The 18,704-nt window shown below is 40.4% G+C and overlaps 1 protein-coding gene across 1 annotated transcript; it reads left to right on the top strand.

Moving 5' to 3' along the window:
* Nucleotides 1–1,410: 1,410 nt before the first annotated feature.
* On the top strand, nucleotides 1,411–9,871 carry irf2bp2b (interferon regulatory factor 2 binding protein 2b). Its single transcript, XM_041784613.1, has 2 exons — nucleotides 1,411–2,419; nucleotides 9,038–9,871. The coding sequence occupies exons 1-2, from the start codon at nucleotides 1,657–1,659 to the stop codon at nucleotides 9,166–9,168; spliced, it is 894 nt and encodes a 297-aa protein (XP_041640547.1). The 5' UTR covers nucleotides 1,411–1,656; the 3' UTR covers nucleotides 9,169–9,871.
* The last annotated feature ends 8,833 nt before the right edge of the window (nucleotides 9,872–18,704 follow it).

Here is an 18,704-nt window from a genome sequence, read left to right as displayed (position 1 = left end):
GTCCAGTCTCTGGGTTTATCAGGGTCCAGTCTCTGGGTTTATCAGGGTCCAGTCTCTGGGTCTCTCAAGGTCCAGTCTCTGGGTTTCTCAGGGTCCAGTCTCTGGATTTTTAAGGTCCAGTCTCTGGGTCAATCAGGGTCCAGTCTCTGGGTTTCTTAGGGTCCAGTCTCTGGGTTTATCAGGGTCCAGTCTCTGGGTTTCTCAGGGTCCAGTCTCTGGGTTTATCAGGGTCCAGTCTCTGGGTTTATCAGGGTCCAGTCTCTGGGTCAATCAGGGTCCAGTCTCTGGGTTTATCAGGGTCCAGTCTCTGGGTTTATTAGGGTCCAGTCTCTGGGTCAATCAGGGTCCATTCTCTGGGTTTCTCAGGGTCCAGTCTCTGGGTTTCTCAGGGTCCAGTCTCTGGGTTTCTCAGGGTCCAGTCTCTGGGTTTATCAGGGTCCAGTCTCTGGGTTTATCAGGGTCCAGTCTCTGGGTCAATCAGGGTCCATTCTCTGGGTTTCTCAGGGTCCAGTCTCTGGGTTTCTCAGGGTCCAGTCTCTGGGTTTATTAGGGTCCAGTCTCTGGGTCAATCAGGGTCCATTCTCTGGGTTTCTCAGGGTCCAGTCTCTGGGTTTCTCAGGGTCCAGTCTCTGGGTTTCTCAGGGTCCAGTCTCTGGGTTTCTCAGGGTCCAGTCTCTGGGTTTATCAGGGTCCAGTCTCTGGGTCGATCAGGGTCCAGTCTCTGGGTTTCTCAGGGTCCAGTCTCTGGGTTTATCAGGGTCCAGTCTCTGGGTTTCTCAGGGTCCAGTCTCTGGGTTTATCAGGGTCCAGTCTCTGGGTTTCTCAGGGTCCAGTCTCTGGGTTTTCTTTTTACCAGGCATGGGTAGAACCCTCCCACACCACCTATAATCCCTCTCTCTCATGTCTGTGGCTTTTAGATGCTCATTTTCACAAGGACTGGTGATTTCTAATCACTAAATAGAAAATCTGCTGTCAGAATCTTCTCACTGAACAACCAACTACTGGTTCAACAAAAGTTCATACTGAAAACATCTGAGCATCTCAACTTAAGTTTGACATTGAGTATGGCCCGTCCTTACACATGCCATTTTTGGAGCGACACCATGAGGTTGATTTTTTAATTGATCATTCCAAACTTTGGAAATCACATTGATTCTAACTTTAGAACGAAAGGGAACCATGTGCTTTTGTCAGTTCTTGGTTGGTACAAAACTCCATATAATAGCATTAGTAAAACTCTTCGCAGCCAGCTCTAATGATGTGGTACTGTAAAACTGCACGGAGTGACGCCTCTTCTCAGACATAGACGATCTCTGAGTGTAAGCTCTCCAGATAAAGATAGAGAAACGGTGAGCATGCGCCCGAGGGGTCGTCGAAGAATCCAGTAAATAGAAGCCTAGAGCACGAGCCGAGTGTCGGCGCTGACGTCACGGCCCTACATTGAGAGCTCGAGCTGAATTGTAAGCGCGAGCGTCAGACGGAGGCGCGCCGAGGAGAAGGACGGAGCTAGGATGAGCAGATCCTGGGAGCCCGCTGCTTTCTGAGGGAAAATACGACTCCATTTTTACTCATTTCCGGGTGATTTCTTCTTTTCGGCGACGCAAACAAACACACGGAACACTTTGGAGAGTCTGTCCGTCGCTACGGGGTTCCAGCATGTCCTCCGCGGCGGTTGCTGCCTCGAGAAGGCAGTCGTGCTATCTGTGCGACCTGCCCCGCATGCCGTGGGCGATGATCTGGGATTTTACCGAGGCCGTGTGCCGCGGATGCGTGAACTACGAGGGTGCTGACCGGATTGAGTTTGTTATCGAGACCGCTCGGCAGCTGAAGAGAGCCCACGGCTTCCAGGATGGCCGCTCTCCGGGCCCGGGGAAGCCCCAGCACGGCGGGAAGGAGATGAACCACTCGGCCGGAGAGCCGGGCTCCCGTCCCCCGCAGCCTTTGGACAGATACCCGCTGACAGAGCGGCCGCCCCGCCTCGGCCCGGAGTACCAGGCGGGGAGGCAGGCCAACGGCCTCCCGGTACCGAACGGATTTCCAAAACCGGACGAACCTCCTGAGCTGAACCGCCAGAGCCCCAACCCCCGCAGGACTAGCGCGGTTCCTCCCAGCCTGGTGCCTCTGGTGAACGGCGGCATACCCGCCGGACACCCGCTCAACGGCCGCCCGGGTCAGATGGGTCTGCCCGGGGTTCTGTCTGCACCGGGCCCAGGGGACCACGGGAAGGACCTGAAAGACAAACACAGGCCGGACAGCCTGCAGGACATGTCGGACAGCCACAAGGAGTGGATGGGTAAAGGTAAAACCGTCAGGGACCTGATGGCGCTGCACACCTTCGACTCCAGGTTTAAGAAGGAGCACGCGGCCATGCAGCAAAGAGTCATGGGATACGACACGAGCGCCACTTCCTCAAAGACAGGTGAGAATATTTCTGGTTGATCCGGATCTGAGACCAGTATCTGACACACTGAATGAAAACAGGAACACAACACAGCAGAAATAATGTGTCAGCACTTTTCATGGCTGCTGACGTGTTTAACCCTTTACTGGGGACAGCGATATTATCGGTACGATATCGATATCGACGTTAAACAGCTGAGAAAACAACTATCAGATTATGACCAGAAGCTACATGTGTTTATTATCTCTACCATAAAATGATTTAACTACCATCAACTAAATATCAGGATTTATATTTTTATATGCTTGAACCTGTCATGCTAAAATAAACACTACTTTATAACATGTTTCTTATTTTACATTCATATTTTCGAACTGAAATTAGAACAGAAATGCTGAATTTATCTTAGCTTAACATATAAAGTCACATCAGGTTCACAGTGACTGGTATTTCAGGGACATTTGACTTTAATTTCTCATTCTTTTAGAAGCTTGTAGACCTTCCCAAACAGTTTTACTGGAACCATTACAGCCAAATATATTTGTGAATGTCTTTCAGAAATCAATAATAAAATATAAATAAATATACGTATTTACTTTTCATACATTGCACATAAGGGATGCGTGATATTAGCTGATACTAATATTCAGATGTAGCTCAGTCTGGAAGACGCACAATTCAGAGTTTGAGGATGAAAATATTTCTACATTTGAGCCCTAGAAACAGACTTTAAAGTGTAATGAATGACATAGGTCCAGACTAAAACCACATCGTCTTATTTGTTCATATTTCTAATATTTACAGTGAATATAAACAGAATTTTACTGCCAAAATATCTGCAGAAATGATCCTGCAGAATGTATTAGACCAGCTGTCATATCTGTCTCAGAGACCATCCAGCATCATGAAGTGCTTTAATGCAGACTCTTTCATTTTCAGTCAGCTCTCCACGTTTTACCATTTTGAACAGGAATGAGGGATTTCAAACTGAATTCACCCAAATCTGAGCCGGCTCACTGGGCTTCTCTGAGAAGTCAGAAATGAATCAAGCATAACATTCAACCACTAAAACTCATTTTTCTCTTCAGGAATGGCAGTAGATAACTATAATCTGACATATTCATCAGAAATATTAATGTGCTTTACTATTTATTCAGGTTTTTTGTGAATTAGTAGATTTGAAATTCGTGGATAACAATAATAATTCTATTTTAGCGTTAAAAATATCATTTGGGTTAAAGAGCTTCTACATATTGGTGTATTAACCATTGCAGAAACATCAACAATGATTTTGGTAATTACCAATGCTGTTAATGTAGGGCAGCAGGGCAGAAACCTGACTGTGGTTAGGGTTAGGGTGGTCTAATACATTTGTTAAGCTCTGTTTATAGATCAGTCTTCTCTTTGATAGTGCTGATTCATAGCTAATGTTATCTCTAGGTTCTTTACTTTTCTATCATATTAACCAGCGCTGCACGGTTCAAATATTCACAATCCCCACTTCAGGCTGTGCAATTACAGAATTACATAAAAGGCTGCAATTATTTTTGCATGAAGTAGAACTTGAAATGTTTACATGAATGCTTGCAGGAAAGCCTTTAAGTTCACAGTAATGCCACTATTGAAGCTCCTTTGTTTTTGAGTAAGGACCCACCTGAAACCATTATCAGTGATAACTGAGCACAAAGACTCATGATAGCATTAGGGGTTAAACTCTGACTGCTGTAGTATCAGGTCTAGTACTGACAGTGGTATCAGGTCTATCAGGTCTAGTACTGACAGTGGTATCAGGTCTATCAGGTCTAGTACTGACAGTGGTATCAGGTCTAGTACTGACAGTGGTATCAGGTCTATCAGGTCTAGTACTGACAGTGGTATCAGGTCTAGTACTGACAGTGGTATCAGGTCTATCAGGTCTAGTACTGACAGTGGTATCAGGTCTATCAGGTCTAGTACTGACAGTGGTATCAGGTCTAGTACTGACAGTGGTATCAGGTCTATCAGGTCTAGTACTGACAGTGGTATCAGGTCTATCAGGTCTAGTACTGACAGTGGTATCAGGTCTAGTACTGACAGTGGTATCAGGTCTATCAGGTCTAGTACTGACAGTGGTATCAGGTCTAGTACTGACAGTGGTATCAGGTCTATCAGGTCTAGTACTGACAGTGGTATCAGGTCTATCAGGTCTAGTACTGACGGTGGTATCAGGTCTAGTACTGACAGTGGAATCAGTTCTATCATGTCTAGTACAGACAGTGGTATCAGTTCTAGTACTGACAGTGGTATCATGTCTAGTTCTGTGCGTTTATGAGGTCGAGTACTTTCATGTGTATCAGGTCTAGTACTGACAGTGGTATCAGGTCTAGTACTGACAGTGGTATCAGGTCTATCAGGTCTAGTACTGACAGTGGTATCAGGTCTAGTACTGACCGTGTATCAGGTCTAGTACTGACAGTGGTATCAGGTCTAGTACTGACAGTGGAATCAGGTCTATCAGGTCTAGTACTGACAGTGGTATCAGGTCTAGTACTGACAGTGGTATCAGGTCTAGTACTGACAGTGGTATCAGGTCTAGTACTGACAGTGGAATCAGGTCTATCAGGTCTAGTACTGACAGTGGTATCAGGTCTATCAGGTCTAGTACTGACAGTGGTATCAGGTCTATCAGGTCTAGTACTGACAGTGGTATCAGGTCTATCAGGTCTAGTACTGACAGTGGTATCAGGTCTATCAGGTCTAGTACTGACAGTGGTATCAGGTCTAGTACTGACAGTGGTATCAGGTCTATCAGGTCTAGTACTGACAGTGGTATCAGGTCTAGTACTGACAGTGGTATCAGGTCTATCAGGTCTAGTACTGACAGTGGTATCAGGTCTATCAGGTCTAGTACTGACAGTGGTATCAGGTCTAGTACTGACAGTGGTATCAGGTCTATCAGGTCTAGTACTGACAGTGGTATCAGGTCTAGTACTGACAGTGGTATCAGGTCTATCAGGTCTAGTACTGACAGTGGTATCAGGTCTATCAGGTCTAGTACTGACAGTGGTATCAGGTCTATCAGGTCTAGTACTGACAGTGGTATCAGGTCTATCAGGTCTAGTACTGACAGTGGTATCAGGTCTATCAGGTCTAGTACTGACAGTGGTATCAGGTCTATCAGGTCTAGTACTGACAGTGGTATCAGGTCTAGTACTGACAGTGGTATCAGGTCTATCAGGTCTAGTACTGACAGTGGTATCAGGTCTAGTACTGACAGTGGTATCAGGTCTATCAGGTCTAGTACTGACAGTGGTATCAGGTCTATCAGGTCTAGTACTGACAGTGGTATCAGGTCTAGTACTGACAGTGGTATCAGGTCTATCAGGTCTAGTACTGACAGTGGTATCAGGTCTAGTACTGACAGTGGTATCAGGTCTAGTACTGACCGTGTATCAGGTCTAGTACTGACAGTGGTATCAGGTCTAGTACTGACAGTGGTATCAGGTCTATCAGGTCTAGTACTGACAGTGGTATCAGGTCTATCAGGTCTAGTACTGACAGTGGTATCAGGTCTATCAGGTCTAGTACTGACAGTGGTATCAGGTCTAGTACTGACAGTGGTATCAGGTCTATCAGGTCTAGTACTGACAGTGGTATCAGGTCTAGTACTGACAGTGGTATCAGGTCTATCAGGTCTAGTACTGACAGTGGTATCAGGTCTATCAGGTCTAGTACTGACAGTGGTATCAGGTCTAGTACTGACAGTGGTATCAGGTCTATCAGGTCTAGTACTGACAGTGGTATCAGGTCTAGTACTGACAGTGGTATCAGGTCTAGTACTGACCGTGTATCAGGTCTAGTACTGACAGTGGTATCAGGTCTAGTACTGACAGTGGTATCAGGTCTATCAGGTCTAGTACTGACAGTGGTATCAGGTCTAGTACTGACCGTGTATCAGGTCTAGTACTGACAGTGGTATCAGGTCTAGTACTGACAGTGGAATCAGGTCTATCAGGTCTAGTACTGACAGTGGTATCAGGTCTAGTACTGACAGTGGTATCAGGTCTAGTACTGACCGTGTATCAGGTCTAGTACTGACAGTGGTATCAGGTCTATCAGGTCTAGTACTGACAGTGGTATCAGGTCTAGTACTGACAGTGGTATCAGGTCTAGTACTGACAGTGGTATCAGGTCTATCAGGTCTAGTACTGACAGTGGTATCAGGTCTAGTACTGACAGTGGTATCAGGTCTAGTACTGACAGTGGTATCAGGCCTATCAGGTCTAGTACTGACAGTGGTATCAGGTCTAGTACTGACAGTGGTATCAGGTCTAGTACTGACCGTGTATCAGGTCTAGTACTGACAGTGGTATCAGGTCTAGTACTGACAGTGGTATCAGGTCTATCAGGTCTAGTACTGACAGTGGTATCAGGTCTATCAGGTCTAGTACTGACAGTGGTATCAGGTCTATCAGGTCTAGTACTGACAGTGGTATCAGGTCTATCAGGTCTAGTACTGACAGTGGTATCAGGTCTAGTACTGACAGTGGTATCAGGTCTAGTACTGCCAGTGGTATCAGCTCTAGTACTGACAGTGGTATCAGGTCTATCAGGTCTAGTACTGACAGTGGTATCAGGTCTAGTACTGACAGTGGTATCAGGTCTAGTACTGACAGTGGTATCAGGTCTAGTACTGACAGTGGTATCAGGTCTATCAGGTCTAGTACTGACAGTGGTATCAGGTCTAGTACTGACAGTGGTATCAGGTCTAGTACTGACAGTGGTATCAGGTCTAGTACTGACAGTGGTATCAGGTCTATCAGGTCTAGTACTGACAGTGGTATCAGGTCTAGTACTGACAGTGGTATCAGGTCTAGTACTGACAGTGGTATCAGGTCTATCAGGTCTAGTACTGACAGTGGTATCAGGTCTAGTACTGACAGTGGTATCAGGTCTAGTACTGACAGTGGTATCAGGTCTAGTACTGACAGTGGTATCAGGTCTAGTACTGACCGTGTATCAGGTCTAGTACTGACAGTGGTATCAGGTCTAGTACTGACCGTGGTATCAGGTCTAGTACTGACAGTGGTATCAGGTCTAGTACTGACAGTGGTATCAGGTCTATCAGGTCTAGTACTGACGAGGACTAAAGGTTCATTGATCAGGGATGCAGGATCTTGTCCATACCAGTGGATCTCTGCTGGGGTCAGGACCTGAAGGTGGGTAGTGGAGCTCTTTCCAGACGGTGGTGAAGGAGTTACTGGAGGAAACCAGGTCTATGACGTACGGAAGCCCTAAGTGGACACATGCTTGAGTGCTTGAGTTCCTCAGCAGTTCAGATGAACGTGTGCATGCTTTCAGTGGTTTTGTTCCATTTAAGGCCAACGTTCCCAAACAGCAGCCCACGGGCCAGGTTTTTCCCACCAGAGCCAGTTAGCCGACCCGCTCTAAGCCGTGGTGGAACGTTAAATTTAATCATCATGTTAGGAAAAGTGTAAAACTGTCAGATGAAGCTGTAAATAAAGCATCCACGTGGTTTCAGCTGTATGTGGATTTCTGTGGACGTGCTTCTCCCGCAACACCAGACTAGAAGATCCTAGACTAGACTAGAACGGTCCCTGTAAACGTTCAGTTCTTGTTATTCTAAAGGAGCTTTATCTACACAGGACAAACTCCAGACATGCAGGGGTGGAGATGTGGACATGTGGTCCACGGGGAAAACTGATTGTGCAACCTTGAACTAAAGTCTAAACGGCCGTGTTTTCATTAAACTGATGTAAGAGTTTTTCTACACTAGTGTCAGGTTCTCATCAGGGGGCGGAGGGTCCTGGTGCCAGACCAGTAGGGATCCACTGATCTAGGCCTGACCATTGGGGAAAATGATGTAACTGCCATTTTTTACCCAATATTGGGATTTAAAATGCGACTATATCTTAAGTTCTTAATCGGGTGCATTTTCCAACAAGAACAAGGAATAATTCATTCTCTACTCTACAGGATTAGATTCAACCAGGGTTGGACCATTTAGAAAAAACTGTGATGATTTTGACTCATTTTTGAAATTGGATATGAGCTGTTGTGTTAAAGGGAGTGATCATTTCAATATAATTCTAATATTTACTGAGAAAAACATACAGAAAATGAAGAAAATAGGGTTTTTTTGTACACTTTTCTTGCATGACATGCAATGCAGAACATCTCTGCTGCAGAAAAGTGCTGAGCACAAATTTGAGCTGAAGGAAATATTGCACCCTCTGTGATTGGAAAATTGCGGCAGACCATATTGCGATTTAATCTAATTTGCGGTTAATTGCCCAGCCCTACACTGATCTGTATCGGACCAGGATCAGGATCAGGCCTGTTGTGCACCTCTAGCGTGTTTACTGAGGAGCAGGAATCAGCTCCTTCTAGAGGGTTCTTTCTGCCGTTAGCATGTTAGCGTCCTGCTCTGGAGGCTCAGCTTCAGTTCTTTCAGTCCACATTTTGTTCTGTTGATATTTGAGGTGGTCCTAAAGTGAGAGCGGTGTGTTGGAGGGCTGGTCGTCCGTGGTTTAAACTGGCGTGCTCTATAGCGCTGAGCGTTGACACCAGCTGGCCTCTGTACCTGTGGCGTGCACAAGCAGAAACAAACAGTGGTTCTGTCTGAATCTGTCACAGTTCTGCTTCAGAGCACACCACTGGAGCGGTGCCCCCTGGTGGGCTCCAACGTGCCCTGGGCCTTCATGCAGGGGGAAATAGCCACCATCTTGGCCGGAGACATAAAGGTCAAAAAGGAGAGGGACCCATAAAACCAGCTGTCTTCTCTGGAACTTTCTCCTTTTCTAACCCGACTACGGCAACAACATCAGGACAAAACACCCGACAGACTCAACCAGCGGACATGTACATATGGACACAAGGGAAGTGAACACTTGGTGAACATGGCTGTATAATTTCTTAGATTTTCTTTTTCATGACGTTGTGTTTCTATGATTTTGAAGATAAAGCTCTGTACTCGTCAGAACTCCCATCAGCCCTTTCTCTCTCAGTGCGTTTACATGCAGGCAGGAAAAGTCTCAATAATGTTCAACTACAACTGGACTCAGAAGTGGATTTAGACCAGTACACCTAGATAATACAGACGGATATCTGTGCATGCATGCCCCAGAGTCGGTTCTGGATCTGGGCTAGACATTCTGCAGGTTCTTAGCCGGTCTCTGACCCAGAACTCTAGAAGATGTCTCATAGTCATCAGCATGGACCACAGAGCTAGCATGGATTATTTCAGACTGTTCAGCTAGACCCTCAGACCACAACCCTGCTTCTGTAGTCCTGACTCCACAGACATGACGTCTCACAGAAACCCAGGATCAAACGAGACTTCAGAAAAAAAGACTAACATGTAGGGGGGTCCATGATATTTTGGAGCAAGCCTTGAAAATCATGTGGAGGTTAAATCTGGCTAAAAATCGGCTGTAAAATTGTCTGGTGCAGAGGATGTGGACTAGTCAGTGTTTAACATGCTATCAATGCTAAAAATAAACGCTAAACATGCTATGGAAGAGACATGCTATCAATGCTCTTAAAGGAGCTAAACATGCTATCAGTGTTTAACATGCTATCAATGCTAAAAATGAAACCAGCTTTGCAAACATGCTTTTCAGGGTTTAACACCAACTAACACGAGGACTGCTATATCTGGTCTAGAGTAGCCGGTCTAGAGTTAGCTGGTCTTCACTGCCTGCTAACTAGAAATAGGTCCAGGAGTAACAGGCTGAAAGTCAACAAGCTGCAGATCAATGCTAAAAATAAAGTGCTAAACATCCTCATCAGTGGAGCTTTAACATGCTATCAATGCTTTAAAAATAAAGGTGGAGCTAACTCCATCAGTGTTTAACATGCTATCAATGCTAAAACTTCACCGTGTGGAGCTTTAACTTCACCGTGTGGAGCTTTAACTTCACCGTGTGGAGCTTTAACTCCATCCTGTGGAGCTTTAACTTCACCGTGTGGAGCTTTAACTTCACCGTGTGGAGCTTTAACTCCATCCTGTGGAGCGCTAAACATGCTATCAGTGTTTAACTCCATGCTATCAATGCTAATCACCGGTGCTAACTTCACCGTGTGAAGCTTTTAACATGCTATCAGCTTTAACATGCTATCAATGCTAAAAATGGTGCTTTAAACATGCTATCAGTGTTTAACATGCTATCAATGCTTTAACTTCACGCTAGCTTTAACTATCAGTGTTTAACATGCTATCAATGCGTGTGGAGCTTTAAACATGCTATCAGTGGAGCTTTAACTCCATCCTGTGGAGCTTTAACATGCTATCAATGCTAAAAATAAAGGTGCTAAACATGCTATCAGTGTTTAACTTCATGCTATCAATGCTAAAAATAAAGCGCTAAACATGCTATCAGTGTTTAACATGCTATCAATGCTAAAATGTGGAGCTAAACATGCCATCAGTGTTTAACTCCATCCTGTCAATGCTAAAAATACCGTGTGGAGCTTTAAACATGCTATCAGTGTTTAACATGCTATCATCCTAAAAATAAAGGAGCTTTAAACATGCTATCAGTGTTTAACATGCATCAAACGTACTAAAAATAAAGGTGCTAAACATGCTATCAGTGTTTAACATGCTATCAATGCTAAAAATCATAGAATGCTAAACATCTGAGCAGTGTTTAAAAACATGCTATCAATGCTAAAAAAAACAAACATGCTATCAGCTGTTTAACATGCTATCAATGCTTGTTTAAGAGAATCTTGCCAAATACAGTTTCAGACGTTGTAATAATACCTCAGTGTCTGTGGTTTGCTTCTTTTCCACACTGGGCCAGCTAAACATGCTATCAGTGTTTAACATGCTATCAATGCTAAAAATAAAGGCGCTAAACATGCTATCAGTGTTTAACATGCTATCAATGCTAAAAATAAAGGCGCGCTAAACATGCTTGCATAAACGTTTTACATGCTATCAATGCTAAAAATAAAGGTCGCTAAACAGCCTCGTGGCCTTAGCATGCTATGGAGATTTAACATGCTATCAATGCTAAAAATAACGCGATGCTAAACATGCTATCATTGTGACGGGACGTTTGAGCCTGTGCTATCCGCCTCCTCTGACATGGTAAAGAACATGGCAGCAGACCAGACATGCTATCACCGACGCTAAAATTCCAGCGAAAACAGGCCGATCAGTGTTTAACATGCTATCAATGCTAAAAATAAAGGTGCTAAACATGCTAGTCAGCTGAATTTAACATGCTATCGCCCCGTCACGCTGACAGGATGCTAAACATGCTATCCGGCTCTGTTTACGAATCCTGCTCCACAACAAAGTTGCTTCATCAGACCAAATGGCTCCTGTTTAACAGGGATGCTATCTCTCCTCTGGCTCTCCAAACATGCTATCAGTGTTTAACATGCTCTCTGTTCTAAAAATAAAGGTGCTAAACATGCTATCAGTGTTTAACATGCTATCAATGCTAAAACATGGAGCAGGCTGTCAGGCTGCAGTACTGAACATGCCATCATGCCCGTTTTAACACATCAGTACATCTAAAAACAAAGCGACTAACACAGTCATGCTATCAGTGTTTAAATCATGCTATCTAAATGAAGATTTTCATCTGATTTATTTAGTTTTAACAGTTATCAATCAAAAAAATAAACTGAGTGCTAAACATGGATCTATCAGTGCTTATTACATGCTATCAATGCTAAAAATAAAACGTTTTCGCTAAACATGCTTATCAGTGTATTAACATGATCAGACAGTTTAACAGTATCAGATGGATGCTAAAATAAAGGCGCTAAACATGCTATCAGTTTTAACATGAACTATCAATGCTAAAAATACTGATGCTAAGACATGCTATCAGTGTTTAACATGCTTAGCTAGACATGCTATCAATGCTAAAAATAAAGGTGCTAGACATGCTATCAGTGTTTAACATGCTATCAATGCTAAAAATAAAGGTGCTAGACATGCTATCAGTGTTTAACATGCTATCAATGCTAAAAATAAAGGTGCTAAACATGCTATCAGTGTTTAACATGCTATCAATGCTAAAAATAAAGGTGCTAAACATGCTATCAGTGTTTAACATGCTATCAATGCTAAAAATAAAGGCGCTAAACATGCTATCAGTGTTTAACATGCTATCAATGCTAAAAATAAAGGTGCTAAACATGCTATCAGTGTTTAACATGCTATCAATGCTAAAAATAAAGGCGCTAAACATGCTATCAGTGTTTAACATGCTATCAATGCTAAAAATAAAGGCGCTAAACATGCTATCAGTGTTAAACATGCTATCAATGCTAAAAATAAAGGCGCTAAACATGCTATCAGTGTTTAACATGCTATCAATGCTAAAAATAAAGGCGCTAAACATGCTATCAGTGTTTAACATGCTATCAATGCTAAAAATAAAGGCGCTAAACATGCTATCAGTGTTTAACATGCTATCAATGCTAAAAATAAAGGCTAAACATGCTATCAGTGTTTAACATGCTATCAATGCTAAAAATAAAGCGCTAAACATGCTATCAGTGTTTAACATGCTATCAATGCTAAAAATAAAGGCGCTAAACATGCTATCAGTGTTTAACATGCTATCAATGCTAAAAATAAAGGTGCTAAACATGCTATCAGTGTTTAACATGCTATCAATGCTAAAAATAAAGGTGCTAAACATGCTATCAGTGTTTAACATGCTATCAATGCTAAAAATAAAGTCGCTAAACATGCTATCAGTGTTTAACATGCTATCAATGCTAAAAATAAAGGCGCTAAACATGCTATCAGTGTTTAACATGCTATCAGCGTTTAACATGCTATCAATGCTAAAAATAAAGGTGCTAAACATGCTATCAGTGTTTAACATGCTATCAATGCTAAAAATAAAGGTGCTAAACATGCTATCAGTGTTTAACATGCTATCAATGCTAAAAATAAAGGTGCTAAACATGCTATCAGTGTTTAACATGCTATCAATGCTAAAAATAAAGGTGCTAAACATGCTATCAGTGTTTAACATGCTATCAATGCTAAAAATAAAGGCGCTAAACATGCTATCAGTGTTTAACATGCTATCAATGCTAAAAATAAAGGTGCTAAACATGCTATCAGTGTTTAATAACATGCTATCAATGCTAAAAATAAAGCGCTAAACATGCTATCAGTTTTTAAAATGCTATCAATGCTAAAAATATAGGTGCTAAACATGCTATCAGCATTTAACATGCTATCAATGCTAAAAATAAAGGTGCTAAACATGCTATCAGCATTTAACATGCTATCAATGCTAAAAATAAAGGCGCTAAACATGCTATCAGTGTTTAACATGCTATCAATGCTAAAAATAAAGGTGCTAAACATGCTATCAGTGTTTAACATGCTATCAGCGTTTAACATGCTATCAATGCTAAAAATAAAGGCGCTAAACATGCTATCAGTGTTTAACATGCTATCAATGCTAAAAATAAAGGTGCTAAACATGCTATCAGTGTTTAACATGCTATCAATGCTAAAAATAAAGGCGCTAAACATGCTATCAGTGTTTAACATGCTATCAATGCTAAAAATAAAGGTGCTAAACATGCTATCAGTGTTTAACATGCTATCAATGCTAAAAATAAAGGTGCTAAACATGCTATCAGTGTTTAACATGCTATCAATGCTAAAAATAAAGGTGCTAAACATGCTATCAGTGTTTAACATGCTATCAATGCTAAAAATAAAGGTGCTAAACATGCTATCAGTGTTTAACATGCTATCAATGCTAAAAATAAAGGCGCTAAACATGCTATCAGTGTTTAACATGCTATCAATGCTAAAAATAAAGGCGCTAAACATGCTATCAGTGTTTAACATGCTATCAGCGTTTAACATGCTATCAATGCTAAAAATAAAGGCGCTAAACATGCTATCAGTGTTTAACATGCTATCAATGCTAAAAATAAAGGCGCTAAACATGCTATCAGTGTTTAACATGCTATCAATGCTAAAAATAAAGGCGCTAAACATGCTATCAGTGTTTAACATGCTATCAATGCTAAAAATAAAGGTGCTAAACATGCTATCAGTGTTTAACATGCTATCAGCATTTAACATGCTATCAATGCTAAAAATAAAGGTGCTAAACATGCTATCAGTTTTTAACATGCTATCAATGCTAAAAATAAAGGTGCTACACATGCTATCAGTGTTTAACATGCTATCAGCATTTAACATGCTATCAATGCTAAAAATAAAGGCGCTAAACATGCTATCAGTGTTTAACATGCTATCAATGCTAAAAATAAAGGTGCTAAACATGCTATCAGTGTTTAACATGCTATCAATGCTAAAAATAAAGGTGCTAAACATGCTATCAGTGTTTAACATGCTATCAATGCTAAAAATAAAGGTGCTAAACATGCTATCAGTGTTTAACATGCTATCAATGCTAAAAATAAAGGTGCTAAACATGCTATCAGTGTTTAACATGCTATCAATGCTAAAAATAAAGGCGCTAAACATGCTATCAGTGTTTAACATGCTATCAATGCTAAAAATAAAGGTGCTAAACATGCTATCAGTGTTTAACATGCTATCAGCGTTTAACATGCTATCAATGCTAAAAATAAAGGTGCTAAACATGCTATCAGGATTTAACATGCTATCAATGCTAAAAATAAAGGCTAAACATGCTATCAGTGTTTAACATGCTATCAATGCTAAAAATAAAGGCGCTAAACATGCTATCAGTGTTTAACATGCTATCAATGCTAAAAATAAAGGTGCTAAACATGCTATCAGTGTTTAACATGCTATCAGCATTTAACATGCTATCAATGCTAAAAATAAAGGTGCTAAACATGCTATCAGCATTTAACATGCTATCAATGCTAAAAATAAAGGTGCTAGACATGCTATCAGTGTTTAACATGCTATCAGCATTTAACATGCTATCAATGCTAAAAATAAAGGTGCTAAACATGCTATCAGTGTTTAACATGCTATCAATGCTAAAAATAAAGGTGCTAGACATGCTATCAGTGTTTAACATGCTATCAATGCTAAAAATAAAGGTGCTAGACATGCTATCAGTGTTTAACATGCTATCAGTGTTTAACATGCTATCAGTGTTTAACATGCTATCAATGCTAAAAATAAAGGTGCTAGACATGCTATCAGTGTTTAACATGCTATCAATGCTAAAAATAAAGGCGCTAAACATGCTATCAGTGTTTAACATGCTATCAATGCTAAAAATAAAGGTGCTAGACATGCTATCAGTGTTTAACATGCTATCAATGCTAAAAATAAAGGTGCTAAACATGCTATCAGTGTTTAACATGCTATCAATGCTAAAAATAAAGGTGCTAAACATGCTATCAGTGTTTAACATGCTATCAATGCTAAAAATAAAGGCGCTAAACATGCTATCAGTGTTTAACATGCTATCAATGCTAAAAATAAAGGTGCTAAACATGCTATCAGTGTTTAACATGCTATCAATGCTAAAAATAAAGGCGCTAAACATGCTATCAGTGTTTAACATGCTATCAATGCTAAAAATAAAGGCGCTAAACATGCTATCAGTGTTTAACATGCTATCAATGCTAAAAATAAAGGCGCTAAACATGCTATCAGTGTTTAACATGCTATCAATGCTAAAAAATAAAGGTGCTATCAGTGTTTAACATGCTATCAATGCTAAAAATAAAGGCGCTAAACATGCTATCAGTGTTTAACATGCTATCAATGCTAAAAATAAAGGTGCTAAACATGCTATCAGTGTTTAACATGCTATCAATGCTAAAAATAAAGGCGCTAAACATGCTATCAGTGTTTAACATGCTATCAATGCTAAAAATAAAGGCGCTAAACATGCTATCAGTGTTTAACATGCTATCAGCGTTTAACATGCTATCAATGCTAAAAATAAAGGCGCTAAACATGCTATCAGTGTTTAACATGCTATCAATGCTAAAAATAAAGGCGCTAAACATGCTATCAGTGTTTAACATGCTATCAATGCTAAAAATAAAGGTGCTAAACATGCTATCAGTGTTTAACATGCTATCAATGCTAAAAATAAAGGCGCTAAACATGCTATCAGTGTTTAACATGCTATCAATGCTAAAAATAAAGGCGCTAAACATGCTATCAGTGTTTAACATGCTATCAGCGTTTAACATGCTATCAATGCTAAAAATAAAGGTGCTAAACATGCTATCAGTGTTTAACATGCTATCAATGCTAAAAATAAAGGCGCTAAACATGCTATCAGTGTTTAACATGCTATCAATGCTAAAAATAAAGGTGCTAAACATGCTATCAGTGTTTAACATGCTATCAATGCTAAAAATAAAGGTGCTAGACATGCTATCAGTGTTTAACATGCTATCAATGCTAAAAATAAAGGTGCTAGACATGCTATCAGTGTTTAACATGCTATCAGTGTTTAACATGCTATCAGTGTTTAACATGCTATCAATGCTAAAAATAAAGGTGCTAGACATGCTATCAGTGTTTAACATGCTATCAATGCTAAAAATAAAGGCGCTAAACATGCTATCAGTGTTTAACATGCTATCAATGCTAAAAATAAAGGTGCTAAACATGCTATCAGTGTTTAACATGCTATCAATGCTAAAAATAAAGGTGCTAAACATGCTATCAGTGTTTAACATGCTATCAATGCTAAAAATAAAGGTGCTAAACATGCTATCAGTGTTTAACATGCTATCAATGCTAAAAATAAAGGCGCTAAACATGCTATCAGTGTTTAACATGCTATCAATGCTAAAAATAAAGGTGCTAAACATGCTATCAGTGTTTAACATGCTATCAATGCTAAAAATAAAGGCTAAACATGCTATCAGTGTTTAACATGCTATCAATGCTAAAAATAAAGGCGCTAAACATGCTATCAGTGTTTAACATGCTATCAATGCTAAAAATAAAGGCGCTAAACATGCTATCAGTGTTTAACATGCTATCAATGCTAAAAATAAAGGCGCTAAACATGCTATCAGTGTTTAACATGCTATCAATGCTAAAAATAAAGGCGCTAAACATGCTATCAGTGTTTAACATGCTATCAATGCTAAAAATAAAGGTGCTAAACATGCTATCAGTGTTTAACATGCTATCAATGCTAAAAATAAAGGCGCTAAACATGCTATCAGTGTTTAACATGCTATCAATGCTAAAAATAAAGCTAAACATGCTATCAGTGTTTAACATGCTATCAGCGTTTAACATGCTATCAATGCTAAAAATAAAGGCGCTAAACATGCTATCAGTGTTTAACATGCTATCAATGCTAAAAATAAAGGCGCTAAACATGCTATCAGTGTTTAACATGCTATCAATGCTAAAAATAAAGGTGCTAAACATGCTATCAGTGTTTAACATGCTATCAATGCTAAAAATAAAGGCGCTAAACATGCTATCAGTGTTTAACATGCTATCAATGCTAAAAATAAAGGCGCTAAACATGCTATCAGTGTTTAACATGCTATCAGCGTTTAACATGCTATCAATGCTAAAAATAAAGGTGCTAAACATGCTATCAGTGTTTAACATGCTATCAATGCTAAAAATAAAGGCGCTAAACATGCTATCAGTGTTTAACATGCTATCAATGCTAAAAATAAAGGTGCTAAACATGCTATCAGTGTTTAACATGCTATCAATGCTAAAAATAAAGGCGCTAAACATGCTATCAGTGTTTAACATGCTATCAATGCTAAAAATAAAGGCGCTAAACATGCTATCAGTGTTTAACATGCTATCAATGCTAAAAATAAAGGCGCTAAACATGCTATCAGTGTTTAACATGCTATCAGCGTTTAACATGCTATCAATGCTAAAAATAAAGGCGCTAAACATGCTATCAGTGTTTAACATGCTATCAATGCTAAAAATAAAGGTGCTAAACATGCTATCAGTGTTTAACATGCTATCAGCATTTAACATGCTATCAATGCTAAAAATAAAGGTGCTAAACATGCTATCAGCATTTAACATGCTATCAATGCTAAAAATAAAGGTGCTAAACATGCTATCAATGTTTAACATGCTATCAGCGTTTAACATGCTATCAATGCTAAAAATAAAGGCGCTAAACATGCTATCAGTGTTTAACATGCTATCAATGCTAAAAATAAAGGTGCTAAACATGCTATCAGTGTTTAACATGCTATCAATGCTAAAAATAAAGGTGCTAAACATGCTATCAGTGTTTAACATGCTATCAATGCTAAAAATAAAGGTGCTAAACATGCTATCAGTGTTTAACATGCTATCAATGCTAAAAATAAAGGTGCTAAACAT

Source organism: Cheilinus undulatus, linkage group 4 (assembly GCF_018320785.1).
Source record: "Cheilinus undulatus linkage group 4, ASM1832078v1, whole genome shotgun sequence".
Lineage (NCBI taxonomy): Eukaryota > Metazoa > Chordata > Actinopteri > Labriformes > Labridae > Cheilinus > Cheilinus undulatus.
This window is presented reverse-complemented; position numbering and strand designations above follow the sequence as displayed.

Coding starts and splice junctions, on each gene's coding strand:
- irf2bp2b (XM_041784613.1), top strand. CDS start 1,657: ATGTCCTCCGCGGCGGTTGCTGCCTCGAGAAGGCAGTCGTGCTATCTG. Junction 2,420..9,037: donor CGCCACTTCCTCAAAGACAG/GTGAGAATATTT, acceptor AATCTGTCACAG/TTCTGCTTCAGAGCACACCA.